Consider the following 14,854-nt stretch of genomic DNA (forward strand, 5'->3'; position numbering starts at 1 on the left):
GCAAGGGGCAAAATAGAACAACAGACCTTAGCCACCAACCCAACTACCAACCCAACTACCCACAAAAATCAACAACCATCAAAATAGAGATACCTATCACACTGATCATGCTAATTAAATCGATTTCAAACACGATAAAGGAGCAAGACACCAGTCAGAAAAGGAAAAACAAGTTTTTGTTGACCTATACATGGTTGTTTCCTCTCATCTATACCTCATTTCACTTCATTCTCTTGTTCTCCTTTTATCACATTCTTGAAAGATTGTCTTGTGTTGTCACATGAAGAGCATTCTCAAGGTCTTGTTGGAATTGTGCAACCGAGTAAGATTATTAAAAAATCACATAGTTTCTATAAAAAAATATGACAAATGGGTAATGATAACCACCATAAACTAGGAAGAACCACTTGAGTAAGACAATGGTGGTTGAGCTCAAAAAGGAGTTAGAAAACCTAAAGAGAAGAATCATTAAAGAGATGAATGCAATCAAACAAGAGAACGGTTGTAATGTCCTAAATTCTTGTTGTTTATCACTTTGATTTTTAACAGTTTCGAAATAATTAATCAAACAGAAAATACTTTATGAATATTATTTTATAAACTCCTTATTGAATTTAAATAAAATTTTATTATATGAAAATTATTAAATAAAAATAATTTACAAATAAAAAAAATTATTATATTAATTAAATTAGATATTCTTTTAAAGATTAAAAAAATTATTGATATATAAAATAGTTTTTATTATTAATAAAATTTATAAATTAGTTTTTAAATTGATATCTAGGGTTTTTGCTATTTAGGTTTTAGCCACCAACAATTTTTGATTCTACACTTGGCTAGTTAAAATCTTAGTAACTAATTAGATATTAATTTAAAAATTATTTAATAATAATAGAAATTATTTTAAATATTAATAATTTTTTTTAGTTTTTAAAATAATATTTAATTTATTTATTATAGAAATTAATTATTTTTTATTTTTAAAATTCATTTTTATTTAATGATTTTCTTAATTATATAAAACTTTATTTAATTTTAAAACATACACCTATGAATTTGATGCAAATATTATTAGTCAATAGTTAATAAAAACTTTTAAAACTTATTTACGTAATATTTTTCCTAGGACCTAGATATTTTAAGAGTATAAAAATATAACATTATTCAATTTAAATCCCAAGATAAATGAGAAATTCCACAAGTTAGGATTAATTTTTTTTTTATATATATATATACACTAAAAAGTAATAGGAATATTTGTGAGCCCAAATGGACCTAGTGTGTGTCTTGAAAGTTGTTTTAGGTGTATCCTTCTCATTTATTAGAATCTGTGATAATCAAATCTTAAATCTAACTTGGACAAGCAGTTAGTGCCATGTAGCTCACGAGTTAGCTCAGCAGTAGTTGGAATAGGAAAACCTTTCAATAGTTGGAATATGTATCAATAGTTGAAATAGGAAAACTACCCTTCATTGTTGGGACATTTAAGGCTCTATTATATGTGCAAATTTTCCAAGTACAATCATTCTTTTCGACAAAAGGGAAGAAAAACGACTTATGACAGAGACAACTATCAGTTTATTGAGTAGGTCAATTATCATCACTTCTATCTAATCCTTTCTGTTATGTAAATATATATATAAAAGAAAGGGTTGAATTGTGTTTTTAAAATATACCTTTTTATAAATATCATATGTTTGTGGATAAATAGATAATATCTTTGATTTAACTGATCCATCAACTATTGAACTTTGAGTGTGATGATCTTAGACAGACGTAAGATTACAATTTGACTTATTTATCAGATCATATGATTTTAAAGGAAGTGTTCCCATAAAGATAAGATACATCTGATTAAGTTCAATAAACCCAACTCAAACACTTAATAAAATTTCTAGTTAAAGAAACATGTTTTGAAAACTAGTCTTTAACGTAGCTCTTTTGTTTGATAGGTTACATCAGACACAAGTTTTATACCTCAACTAAATCACATTGTTAAAACAATTTTCAATTTACTTTGTCGACATGGAGGAATCTTTGACTACTTTTAAAACTTTTTCTTCAAAAACTTGAACTTGTGAAAGTGTGGTGCACCATTTGAAAACATTTATCATTGTGTTGTTTTGTGTGAGCTTCTTCCTTGTCCAATAGAGAGCTTCTTCCATATTAAAGATTTGTTCCTTGTTGATGACTATTTTACGACAAGTGTACCGAGTCAGAAGTAATAAATTGTCCCTAAGGACGGATATCGAACCCACAAGGAACAACTATAAAAATCTCAAGTATAACATTCACTAAATATAAGAAAATGTGTAAAAGTTTGTTTGTATCATGAATTTGTAAGAAATTAAATAAAAGTAAAGTAAATTATTTGGATGAGTCAATTGGGAAAATTGAGATTGGGGTTAATCCTTCACACTCGTCTACATTTTCAATGATTAGAAACATATAACATTTTATCTTTATTGATATTGATGCACATATAAAAATTATTTATATCAATTCCTCGCATACAAAATTATTAAGAAAGTCTCATAAATATTGATTCCTCACATATTTATAAAAACTCATTATCATTATGAATAAATGTTATAAAGAAATTAATATTTCAAATCTATTCATAGCATTCAAATATGTTAAGTATTATCATTTAGGTTAAATGCTTAGAAGTACTTTCCAGCCAAATCTAAGGATCAAAATCATGAATAAAGATTCAAACTTTAAGAATAAAATGACAATACCAATCATCAATCAATAAATTAATATTATAAATAAATATCACCTCAATACATAAGAGTTTGAACAAATTACTTTCAACCCTAAACCCTAAACTCATATTGACTATTACAAGCATGGAAAACAAGAAAAGAAGATTCATGGTGTTTCTCCTTGATGATTCCCTCCTCTAGAGTTTTCTATCTCTCAATATCCTCCCAATGATGTCCAGGGTTATGCCTCATGCCTTCTATTTAACATAATTGAGCTTGGATTAAGTGACATCTTGCTCAAGCGAAATATTGCTTGCTTAAGAAAGTTTCATGAGAAAAAATCCAACTTCATTAGAGTGAACTCGCTTAAGCAGCCATTGGAGGAGTCTTGGGCGAGTTTCTTTGGAGTGATTTTACTTTGGACGAGTTTGAATGAGTTTGGATGAGTTTTCAATGTTCCAACTTTATCTTTTCATCTTGTCTTTAACTTGTCCATTCTCCTTTAGCCCTTTTATCTCCAATTTCTCATACATTCCTGAAATTAACACAAATTTGGGAATAAATTGTTCATATCCATCTTATAATCCAAAAATATGTAGAAATGTTCAAATTCCTAAATTAAAGGTTGAATTATAACTATTTTATAAATTAAAGTTCATAAGTACCTATCTTTTGCATGAAATATTACTGAATTATGATACTTATCATTTGCCTAGTGAGGGTGTCCAATGAGCGTATCTATATTAGGTTTTTGATCCCATTTGAAACAACAAGTTGTTTGGCCTAGAGAGGTTTTGTTCCTGAGCATCAAAGAAAGCAATGATTTATGGTTGGAGGTGAGTTACATTCTCCAAAATCGATTTGCATGCATTTAACACACTTAAAAAAAAAGTCAATTTCATGCATTTTTATTGTTCACAATCGATTTTGTTGCGTTGTACTGGATGGAAAAATCGATTTGCCACATTTTTTTTATGCAAAATCGATTGTGTTGTGCCTTGTATTTCATCCACAATCGATTTCATGCATTTTTTTAGTTCACAATCGATTTTGTTGCATTGTACTGGATGGAAAAATCAATTTTTCATTTGTGATTGTGGAGATTTTACTGTTTTGAAAAAAACAACAACTGAAAAAAAATGTTGGGAAACGATTTTGGGATTGTCCTAAGTACAAGGTAACTTATTAAAGTATGCTTTATGCAAAGGTATGACGATGTGTTAAAGTTTTTAATTCATTTCATTTTATGGTTTTGTTCAAAATAAAGTAGGAGTGGTGTAGTTTTCGACTCTAATTTCGTCAAATGGTGTATTGAAGACGTTGACGATGAAATGAATGTAATTATTGTCAGACAAAAGAATAAAATATGTAGTTTAAAGAAGCGTTTGAAGTTGTCTACAAAATGTATTCCGATGTTGTCAAGGGTGTATTTGCTTCTGCTACTTAACATTACTATGTTCACAATTTTCTTCAAATTCACATGACATTGTCATTTGGTTGAACTTTAAGGTATGAATAATTAACTTCATGCAATTTATTATCAATGAATTATTATTATCATATTTAATTTTACAATTAATAATATTATTTAATTTAGTAGAAAATAATTTAATTATTAAATTTAATATAACTTGTGAATATTCAATTTATTTTTTTCAATTTCATAATTTAATGCAAACACAATAATTTACAAAATTTAAATTAACTAAAATATACACATAAATTCAACATATTTTATTATTTATAATTTTTTTATTATAAGGGTAAAATTGTAAACTTACATTATGCACTTTTAAAAAATACTATAAATTTCCTACCAACGATCAGATCGCTCACAAACTTGAATAAACTTTCCTCACACATCCACTCTAAAATAATCCAATCCAAACACACTCACTTTCTTCACACATCATCACACTTTCACTCCTCAATCCAAACACAACCTTGTGTTTGGATTGAAGAGTGAAAGTGTGAGGATTTGATGGAGTAGATGCGTGAGAATTTGAGATGAAAGTGTGAAGTAAGTGAGTCTGTTTGGATTTGGGTATGTTAGAGTAAATTTGTAAGGAAAATTTATTAAAGTTTGTGAGTGATTTGTTGGTTATGAGATTATTTTTATTTTTTAAATGTGTAAAAGATAAGATTACAAATTTACACTTGTCTTTAAAAAATATAGAATAATCAAATATTAGGTATTTTGTATAAATTTGGATGAATTAAAATTATTAATATTATAATATGATATAAATGAATAATTAATTTAAAAAAAAATACGAGTTACTTGACGAAAAATAATTTACATGTAAAATTTTGAATATGTGTAAATTGTAAATTGTGGTATAGAAATAAATAATTTAAATATTCATAAATTTAAAAATTCTAATTAGAAAATTCGTAAATAGTATTATTATATTTATAATAATAATAATAATTATATAATTTGTGTATTATAACTAACTATATATTTTTGTATTAAATTTTTATTTTGTTATTAATTATTATTATCATTTTATTAAACTATTTGTGTTAGTTAAATTTATTTAATAACTAATATTTGTAATGAAGTATACTTTTTATTAATAAAAAATGTAAAAAAAGTGAAACCCAAAAATAAAAAAAGTACAAATTTGAAAAAATACTCAATGTTGAACTGACTTTTCTTTTGATTTTCTTGAAAGGAAGAAAAGATTTATTGTTTATATTCTCTTTTTATCTTCTACACACAAAAGAGTGAATCCAAATAAAGAATATACATTTACATCTTTGCTTCTAATCAATACATCCATATAAATAAAGAGATCTAAATCCAAAATCCAATAATAAAAGTGAATGAAGATGCCATAGTCTTGCATATTAAAAAGGTTACTAAATTTTATCAACAGTTAAAATTAATTTTTGTTATATTAATTTTTTACTTGTCATATAATTTTTAAATTAGTTTTTTTTATCATTATGTGACATAATGATAGAAAATAAAAAATAAAAAAATAAAGAAAGATTATAATGTCTTTTATGATAATTTATGTGTAATATAGCACTTTATTGAAAATTTAAAAAAGATTTATAGGAATCAAAGTTATATCGAACAACAAAATTTTATAACTAAATTGAAAAATGAGATGTGATATAGTATGATGGCAACTTTTTGAAAAAGTAAAAATAAAAAACATAACTTTTTTTTTACTGGCTGTCATGGGTCATCCAGATCTAAAATATTGACATATCTAGATTGACTAACTAATAGTAAGCTCTATGGCGGTGTATCACTTTTTTTTTTTATTTTTTATCTATATTTAATATTAAAATTTAAATAAAAGATGTAAATTAAATAAAATAATAAGATGAGATAAAAAAATATAATTTTTAAAAGATGAAGATATGAAAAAAAAAATTATTTCACGTGCAAGAATGTTTCCACGTGTAATAAATTGTTTCGTTTCATATCTGATAAAGTACTCCATATTTACAAAAAGTATATTAGATTTTTTTAAAAATAGTTTTCAATTAATTATAAAAACAATTAATTATTTAGTAAATATTTAAAAAAAATAAATGACTGAAATATAAAAAAAATCTCTCAACCCCTCTTTCAATTTATTCAATTTAAAACCCCTCATATATACAAAATATTTTTAAAAAATAAAAATATAAAATCAAATATTAATATAAAAATAAGATAGTAAAAGAATTGAGATGAAAATATTTTATATATAGATATAGATTACTCAAGAATTATATAATTATCACCATCACCAAATTGAAGATTATCATTCATTGAAAGGAATAGTATTAATTACACACATAGAAGAGAGAGTTGAAGAAATTTTTACACTCTTTCATTCTCTCTTTAATGTTAAAGCTAACAGAGAGGAAGCAAGACGAAGTAAATGTATTTGCATGTCTCAAAACAATTGAATTCCATGCATCTGTCTAATCACTACTGCGAGTTGCTCAAACATTGCCGCGACACAAAGAAGGTTCACTGCAACATAATCAAGGCCTTTCAAAATCCCGAAACCTTTCTGCTAAACAACTTAGTCAATGCCTATGCTAAGCTTGGAAGCATTATTTATGCCCGCCGGGTGTTCGATCAAATGCCCCAACGGAATCTATACTCTTGGAACACTCTTCTCTCATCGTATTCAAAATTGGGTCGTCTTCCTGAGATGAAACGCGTGTTTGATGCAATGCCAGCCCGAGATATGGTCTCGTGGAATTCCCTTATTTCGGGCTATGCTAGTCGTGGTTTTCTTGTTCAATCGGTGAAGGCTTATAATATGATGTTATATGATGGGTTATTTAATTTGACACGGATTTCGTTATCCACCATGCTTATACTTGCCTCCAATCAGAATTATGTTTGTTTGGGTAGGCAGATTCATGGGCATGTGGTGAAATTTGGTTTCCAGTCCTATGTTTTTGTTGGGAGTCCTCTGGTGGATATGTACTCTAAAACGGGGCTTATATTTTGTGCAAGACAGGTTTTTGATGAGATGCCCCAGAAGAATGTGGTTATGTATAATACACTGATTGCAGGGCTTATGCGATGCGGAAGAATTGAGGATTCGCGGCAGTTGTTTTATGAAATGCGGGAAAAGGATTCCATTTCCTGGACAGCAATGATTGCGGGATTTACTCAGAATGGTTTTGACTTAGAAGCTATTGATTTATTGAGAGATATGAGATTAGAAAATCTTGATATGGATCAGTACACTTTTGGAAGCGTGTTAACTGCTTGCGGTGGTGTTGCGGCTTTGCAAGAAGGCAAGCAAGTTCATGCTTATATAATTAGGACGGATTACCAGAATAACATATTTGTTGGTAGCGCTCTTGTTGACATGTATTGTAAGTGTAAGAGTATAAAATCAGCTGAATCAGTTTTTAGGAAGATGACTTGCAAGAATGTTGTATCTTGGACTGCGATGTTGGTGGGTTATGGACAGAATGGTTACTGTGAAGAAGCTGTTAAAATATTTTGTGATATGCAAAAATATGGGATTGAACCAGATGATTTCACCCTTGGGAGTGTAATTAGCTCGTGTGCAAACCTTGCTAGCCTAGAAGAGGGCGCTCAGTTTCATGGCAGAGCTCTGGTTTCTGGCTTAATTTCTTTTATCACTGTTTCCAATGCTCTAGTTACATTATATGGTAAATGTGGAAGCATTGAAGACTCTCATAGACTTTTTAGTGAAATGATCTTCGTGGATGAAGTCTCATGGACTGCACTTGTTTCTGGTTATGCACAATTTGGTAAAGCCAATGAAACTTTAACGTTGTTTGAAAGGATGTTAGCCCATGGTTTCAAACCCGACAAGGTTACTTTTATTGGGGTTCTTTCAGCTTGCAGCAGAGCAGGACTAGTTGAGAAAGGAAATCAGATATTTGAGTCAATGATTAAGGAACATAGGATTATACCTATTCACGATCATTACACATGCATGATTGACCTCTTCAGCCGAGCTGGGAGGTTAGAAGAGGCAAGGAATTTTATAAATATGATGCCTTTCAGCCCTGACGCAATTGGTTGGGCATCCTTATTAAGTTCATGTAGATTCTATAGAAACATGGAAATTGGCAAGTGGGCAGCTGAATCTCTAATAAAATTAGAACCACATAACACTGCAAGTTACATCTTACTTTCGAGCATCTATGCTTCTAAAGGAAGATGGGAAGAAGTTTCCATTTTAAGAAAAGGGATGAGAGATAAGGGTCTGAGAAAAGAACCAGGATGTAGCTGGATCAAATATAAGAACCAAGTGCACATTTTTTCTGCTGATGATCGGTCTAACCCATTTTCTGATCAGATATATTCTGAGCTTGAAAAATTGAACTATAAAATGGTACAAGAGGGATATGTGCCTGATATGAATTCTGTTTTGCATGATGTTGAGGATTCAGAGAAAATAAAGATGCTTAATCACCATAGTGAAAAGCTTGCAATTGCATTTGGATTAATATTTATTCCTCCTGGTTTGCCCATACGAGTTGTTAAAAATTTAAGGGTCTGTGGGGATTGCCACAATGCAACTAAGTATATATCTAAGATCACCCAGAGGGAGATTCTTGTTAGAGATGCTGCCCGATTCCACTTGTTTAAAGATGGAACGTGTTCATGCGGAGACTTTTGGTGACAGGTCCAGTTGTTATATTCTCTGAAATATAAAGCAATGTCAATAGTGACTACCATTTACAGGGTTCTTCAGTATGAAGATACCTATGTTACCTCTTTCTTCAAAAGGTGAGTATCATTACCATATGTGGAATGCAGTTGTGTGTTGACTATCCTGCCATTTTATATGGACTTGAACAAAATCACAGAATATGGTGACCATTCCTGCTGATTTACCATCATCATTTGTTTTAATTTGAGAGGGGAAACATTCTTACAGGCTGATTAATGTTTGACCACGTATTGAAGTATTTTGACATAGACAATGTTCCATCATAGTTGTTGAAAGTTTTCACTATCCCCTGTGAATCAGTGTTATGTGGGCAGTATTTGTGGGACAGTTTTGTCAATTTAAACAGGATTTTTGTCTGTACACCCTAGTAGGCAGCTCTTTTTATTTGGTTATAATGATGACAACAAGGTTAGAAGCTATGTGTAACAAATACAACCAGTGGAGGAGCGGTTAATACCGAATAAAGAGATTTCCTCATACGCTGAATCTGATTTTTTTCATCCACTCCATTCATTTTTTTGGGCAGCTGTCATATCATTTCCTATCCTTTTTATATCAAGTTTCTGCTGAATTTTTTGCTTCTTAAAGGAGTGGATACTTTTTTTCTTACCTCTATACATTATACTGCTTCTCCTACCTAGCTGTAATTTGTGTATAATTTAAAGGAATCATCAGATTTGGTTTTGTCTATTAGTCGAACAGTATGACCTCGCTTCATGTCCAACTGAGCAGAAACATCCACGGTGCTCAAATTAAGCAGCTCTGGCATTTTGACATACAGGCATATTGTTTGGAAGCACCTGCTTCATAACTCCCAATTCCCATGGAATTGATGTACTGAAAATGAAGCCATTTTTCCAAACTTGGATTAGTTGTTATGAATGAGTGATATTGTTAAATGTGTCATACAAATGTGCTTTTATATGCGCTGATAATCATATTGCTTTGGCCAAAACATCAAATATATTATCAGTCCTTGATGTATGTATATGGCCATTTTTTCCTTTACACAAAGGGCAAGATGGAGAGTAAAGATGGGAGTAAGGACAGTGGCTCAATAACTACCATTTAGTTTTAGTAAAATAAAAATTCAAAAGAGGTTTAAATTTGAAAGGGACTTGTGAAAACTAAAGCTGTCAAATGTACTGTTTAATCTAGTCTATCCCAAAGGCCTAGTAGCACATTGAACCAAACTTATTTAACAACCCTGCGTGAAAGAAGGAAAATTTGCCTAGCACCAAACAAACATGTTTAAAATATGTTCTATAAAAAAATAAATTATGAAAATAGTATTTTTTTAACATATATTTTAATATACGTAAATTGATATTTTTTGAGTCACATATTAAGTTGTGAAATATTTATCGATTTCTGTCAATTGCATATAATAAATTTATCATATTTATTAAATTTAATATCATAATTTACCGATTTCTATCATAAGTTTTTAATTGCAAACATATTAATTCAAGATTAACAAGTCGTGTTTGAGCATCGTGTAGTTCTTTTTCTAAAAAATTCACTTTTGATTCAAGATAACTATTTGCACTTTTTAACTTGTTACCTATAACATCAAACCTATTATCCTCCTCATGTGTTTCATGAAATGCAATCAACAGTTTATCATAATTCTCAGAATTAGTATAATAGATACTTATTGAGTCACTGCTTGATCCTTCATTACTGGCCATGAAACAAAGATTGACCTCTTCACTCTCTGCAAATGTATCATTGGATGAAGACATGCCATTCTCTTCCCATGATATATAAGCTCTCTTGCCTCTGCTCTTGTCTGTTTTTCTGCTCAATGATTTCTCCTTGTTTTGGTTGCTTGGACAATCTACTTTTATGTGTCCTGGCTTGCCACAATCGAAACAAGTATAGTTAGCAGAACTAGATTCATTCTGTTTAGAAGAATACCTTTGTTTATGCTGAAACCTCTCATGGTTTTTTTTCTTTGGAAATTTGTTAAACTTCTTTGTGAGCATACTTAAGGTTTCATCCTGATCTCAGTCATCTTCATCCTCACTCAACTTCCTCTTTTGTGCACTAGCCTTAAGAGTTATGCTCTTCACTTTCTTTTCAGAAGATTCCTGCTCTTTTAGTTTGTTCAGCTACAACTCATGTTCTCTTAATTTTCCAAACATAACTACCGTAGATAGTCTTGACAAATTCTTGGATTCTGAGATTGTTGTTACTTTAGGTTGCCAACTTCTATCCAAGCATTTCAGCACTTTGATATTCAACTCTTCCTTATCAAAGACTTTGCCCAAACCTGTCAAGTGATTCACTATGTGTGTGAACCTTTTATGTACATCAGTTATGGTTTCTTTTTGTTTCATCCTAAACAGTTCATACTCATGGATGAGAGCATGCTTCCTTTCTCTTTTTACATCATCAGTTCCTTCATGAGTGACCTCCAAGATGTCACATATCTCCTTGGCAAAATTGCAGTGTGAAACCTTGAAAAAGTAATCTATGTGCAAAGCAAATGAAACAATATTTTTGCCACAAAATCGTATTGAGTTGTCTTCTTTTTGGTTTCAGACCATTGAAATCATGCTTTCTTAACATTTTCTTCTTTAACCACATGCATAGGAATAAAATGATCATTCAAAACAACATCCCATATACCCATATCAATAGACTGCATAAAGATCTTCATACTAACTTTCTAGAAAGCATAATTGACACCACCAAACACAGGGGTCTATTAATAGACGCATCTTCAGCGAACAACAACTTAAACTCTGCTATATTTCAAAAAACTTGATTAACTTTCAAGCCCTAACTCTGATACCAATTGTTGAATTAATGGGGAGCTAAGTTCAAGAGGGGGTGAATTGTACTTAGTTAGATTTTCACAATAAGTGGTTTATAACAATCTTGACAGAATGTTAACTGATTCTCTTTCAAAACAGCATATTGATATTTAGAAAAGTATACTTATTAAGAAAAATGAACATATTTTTTTATAAAAAACAATTGATTAAATTTCTTAACACACAATTCTTAAAGTACAATTCTGTAAATCAAAATCTCAACTAGAAAAAAATTAAAACTGTTTTAAGAAATACATTTCAGAATTAAATTCAATAGATTATGTTAGAAAACAACTGATTATTGCAACACTTCAAGAAAAGGCAAAATACAAAAAATTCAATTAATGTTTTAAAGAAACTCTTGATTCAAATTAACTTGTATAAATTGTAATGAATATGAATGGATACAATCAAAATCAATTCACAATGTACCACACAGTATTGCTTAATATACAACTTTGGTTAATACAAACAATCAAACAGATCTACAGGGAACAAAAACAACCAATTGATTTTAGAAACAATCGATTGATTAAACCAGTATAGAAAATTATGTAGAAAAATTAAAATCCAGTGATAAAGAAAACTTAAAGGACACCAAAATTTTATATTGGTTCACTCACAACATAGCTACATCCAGTCCCACCTCACACCAAGATGGAATTTACTAGATCAACAAAATTCTTTTACAAAAAGAACAAAACCAGTTCTTGAACACTGCAAGAACCAATCACTCACTGCAACACCCTGTCACAACTTTGATTCCCACCAAGATACCCTGTCTTGGCCCTTACAAACAAAAAATTACTAAACAATAATAAGATGGAACGAAATCACCTTGAATGTGAACCAAGAAATGCAATAGGATCTCCCCATTCACAACAACACTTTGAAGAACCTTTGATCTCTCGCTCAATGATGAAAATTAGGCACCAAGAACTCTCAAAGATCAACAAAGACTAATTCTTTCAAACACAACTCATACTAGGATTCTCACAAATTGTAAAAGTGTATTTTGTGTAACCACTATATAGACCTTTTTTCAGAAAACAAAATCACCCTTTTATAGAAGATAAAACAAAAACAGTTTTAGACAAAAAAAAGTATTGTCAGTAAGATCAACCAGTTAAAATTTAAAACAATCTGTTGATTTACTTAAAACCAGTAGTTTATTTGAAAACTAATTTTTCTCAAATGGAATGTACTTAAATTGAAAACATTTATCCTCTTACATATTCAAATATGATTTTCAGTATATAAAACATATTATAGAAAAAATCTAAAAACATTTCAGTATTTTCAATCAATTGATTTAAAAGATAACATATTGAAAAACTGTAACTTTCTAGAAAACAAAATTAAAACCAGATGAAAACTTTTTTAACCAGTTGAAAACCTTTTTAATCAATTTAAAAATAGTTTAATCAGTTGAAAACCATTTTGTTATTGCACTCTTCATCATTCCTAAAGGTAAAAGATAAATCAAGACAACTAAAAATAAAATCTAAGTTACCTAGACAAATAAGGCATCACATCTTCACTCATGACTTCATCAAACACTGTAGTTGGGATCTATGAGATGTCCAATAGATAGAACCATGTTCAAAGCCATTTGAATGATGATAATGTTGATGTAAAAATGGATAGATTTTTAAGTGGCCTTTATAGGCACACATAAAAGAAGTATTAGAGTACATGAATATATTTTTAAAAAAGCTTGGTTCACCAAGCACTTAAAGTTGAATCACAATTAAAAAAGAAAATCCAATTTTAAGAAAGGTATTCATAGTAATAAAAACTACAACTCATCTTAGAAGGACCAAATCAAAATCAAACATCATCAAAGTCTTTATATGTCTTATAAATCAACCTCCTGTGGTTCCTCACAAAAGTCTTCTACTCCTAATACTTATTCTTCTTCTCAAAAGACAAGTTTTATTAGATGCTTTAAATGCTTAGGATAAGAACATATAGCTTCCAATTGTCCTACCAAAAGAACTATGATATTGAGAAAATGAGGATTAGTTGATAGTGAGAATTCTTCTTCTTCTTCACCTTCTTTTAGTGATTATGGGTGTCTTTCTTCACCTTATAGTACGAATTCTATATTACTTATGTCAATTGTTAAAAAGGATGTATTTAAGAGATCATTTATTCATAACATAGAATGGTCATCTAAATTCGTTAGGGTCATCTAACACTTCTTGAAGACTCCTCTAATCCTTTGTAGTATTCATTTGACATGAGCTCATTTTTTCTTGCTTCTTGTCTTCAATTTGACTTGTGCTTTTATTAAAAAACTTGTTTCGTGGTCAGAATCAAATATATTTTTGACTTTTTTTCTAACACTTTTTACACACTAAGTAGATTTTATTAGATAAATCAAAATTTGTTTGTTTGTTATAATTAATAAAACCTAGGTGTGAAATGAAGAACAAAGAGATTAATATTTTGTCTTATTAGAACTTGTGTCAAATGAAGACCATATTTGACATATATTCTTAGAAAAGTTTCGTCTGATTTGATTTTGGATTTGATTTTTGGTTCATTAATTGAGATTTGGTCTTCTACGATGATAAATGTTTAAATTCAATGTGTTCTTGACATGTAATTGGATTGATTTGACTAAACGCTTCTACTAGTTAAATCTTGAATTGAATTTAGATTTATGCAATTATTTCTCTTAAATTTAATCCATAACTCTAGTTTGAATTGTATTCAGGTGGATCAATTACAATTAAATCATCTAGAAACTCAAATATATTTTATTTTCTAGTTGCAAACAGAACTATAAATAAGTAACTAACATGAATTAAGTAAAAAGAAACAAAATAATTAATTATTATTTTTTATATAAATTTAATTATAGACATTAGAACTTCAAAACCTTAATAAAACCCCAAACATAATTATAAAATTCAGGGATAAAATCAAAATGAGAATAATATTAATACTTGTGAATACAAACTAGATTAACCTTAAAAACTACTTAGTTTTTCCTGCTATAATTTCGTTTGATGTGCTTATCACAAAACATTCATCAGTTAATTAACCCACCTTATATACTTTTATTTATTAATTGAAAAACTAATTATTTTAGTTTTTTTCTATTTACGTTGATAGCAAAAAAGGTTATAGG

The 14,854-nt window shown here is 29.3% G+C and overlaps 1 protein-coding gene across 1 annotated transcript; it reads left to right on the forward strand.

Annotated features, from left to right (window-relative positions):
- Window positions 1-6,444: 6,444 nt before the first annotated feature.
- On the forward strand, window positions 6,445-9,822 carry LOC137822767 (pentatricopeptide (PPR) repeat-containing protein). The gene has a single exon (XM_068627761.2). The coding sequence runs from the start codon at window positions 6,599-6,601 to the stop codon at window positions 8,840-8,842; it is 2,244 nt and encodes a 747-aa protein (XP_068483862.1). The 5' UTR covers window positions 6,445-6,598; the 3' UTR covers window positions 8,843-9,822.
- The last annotated feature ends 5,032 nt before the right edge of the window (window positions 9,823-14,854 follow it).

The sequence above is a fragment of the Phaseolus vulgaris genome, chromosome 9, assembly GCF_051622355.1.
Source record: "Phaseolus vulgaris cultivar YP4 chromosome 9, ASM5162235v1, whole genome shotgun sequence".
In the NCBI taxonomy this organism is placed as follows: domain Eukaryota; kingdom Viridiplantae; phylum Streptophyta; class Magnoliopsida; order Fabales; family Fabaceae; genus Phaseolus; species Phaseolus vulgaris.

Bases quoted from the DNA above. Each gene is read 5' to 3' on its own strand.
- LOC137822767 (XM_068627761.2), top strand. From the start codon at position 6,599: ATGTATTTGCATGTCTCAAAACAATTGAATTCCATGCATCTGTCTAAT.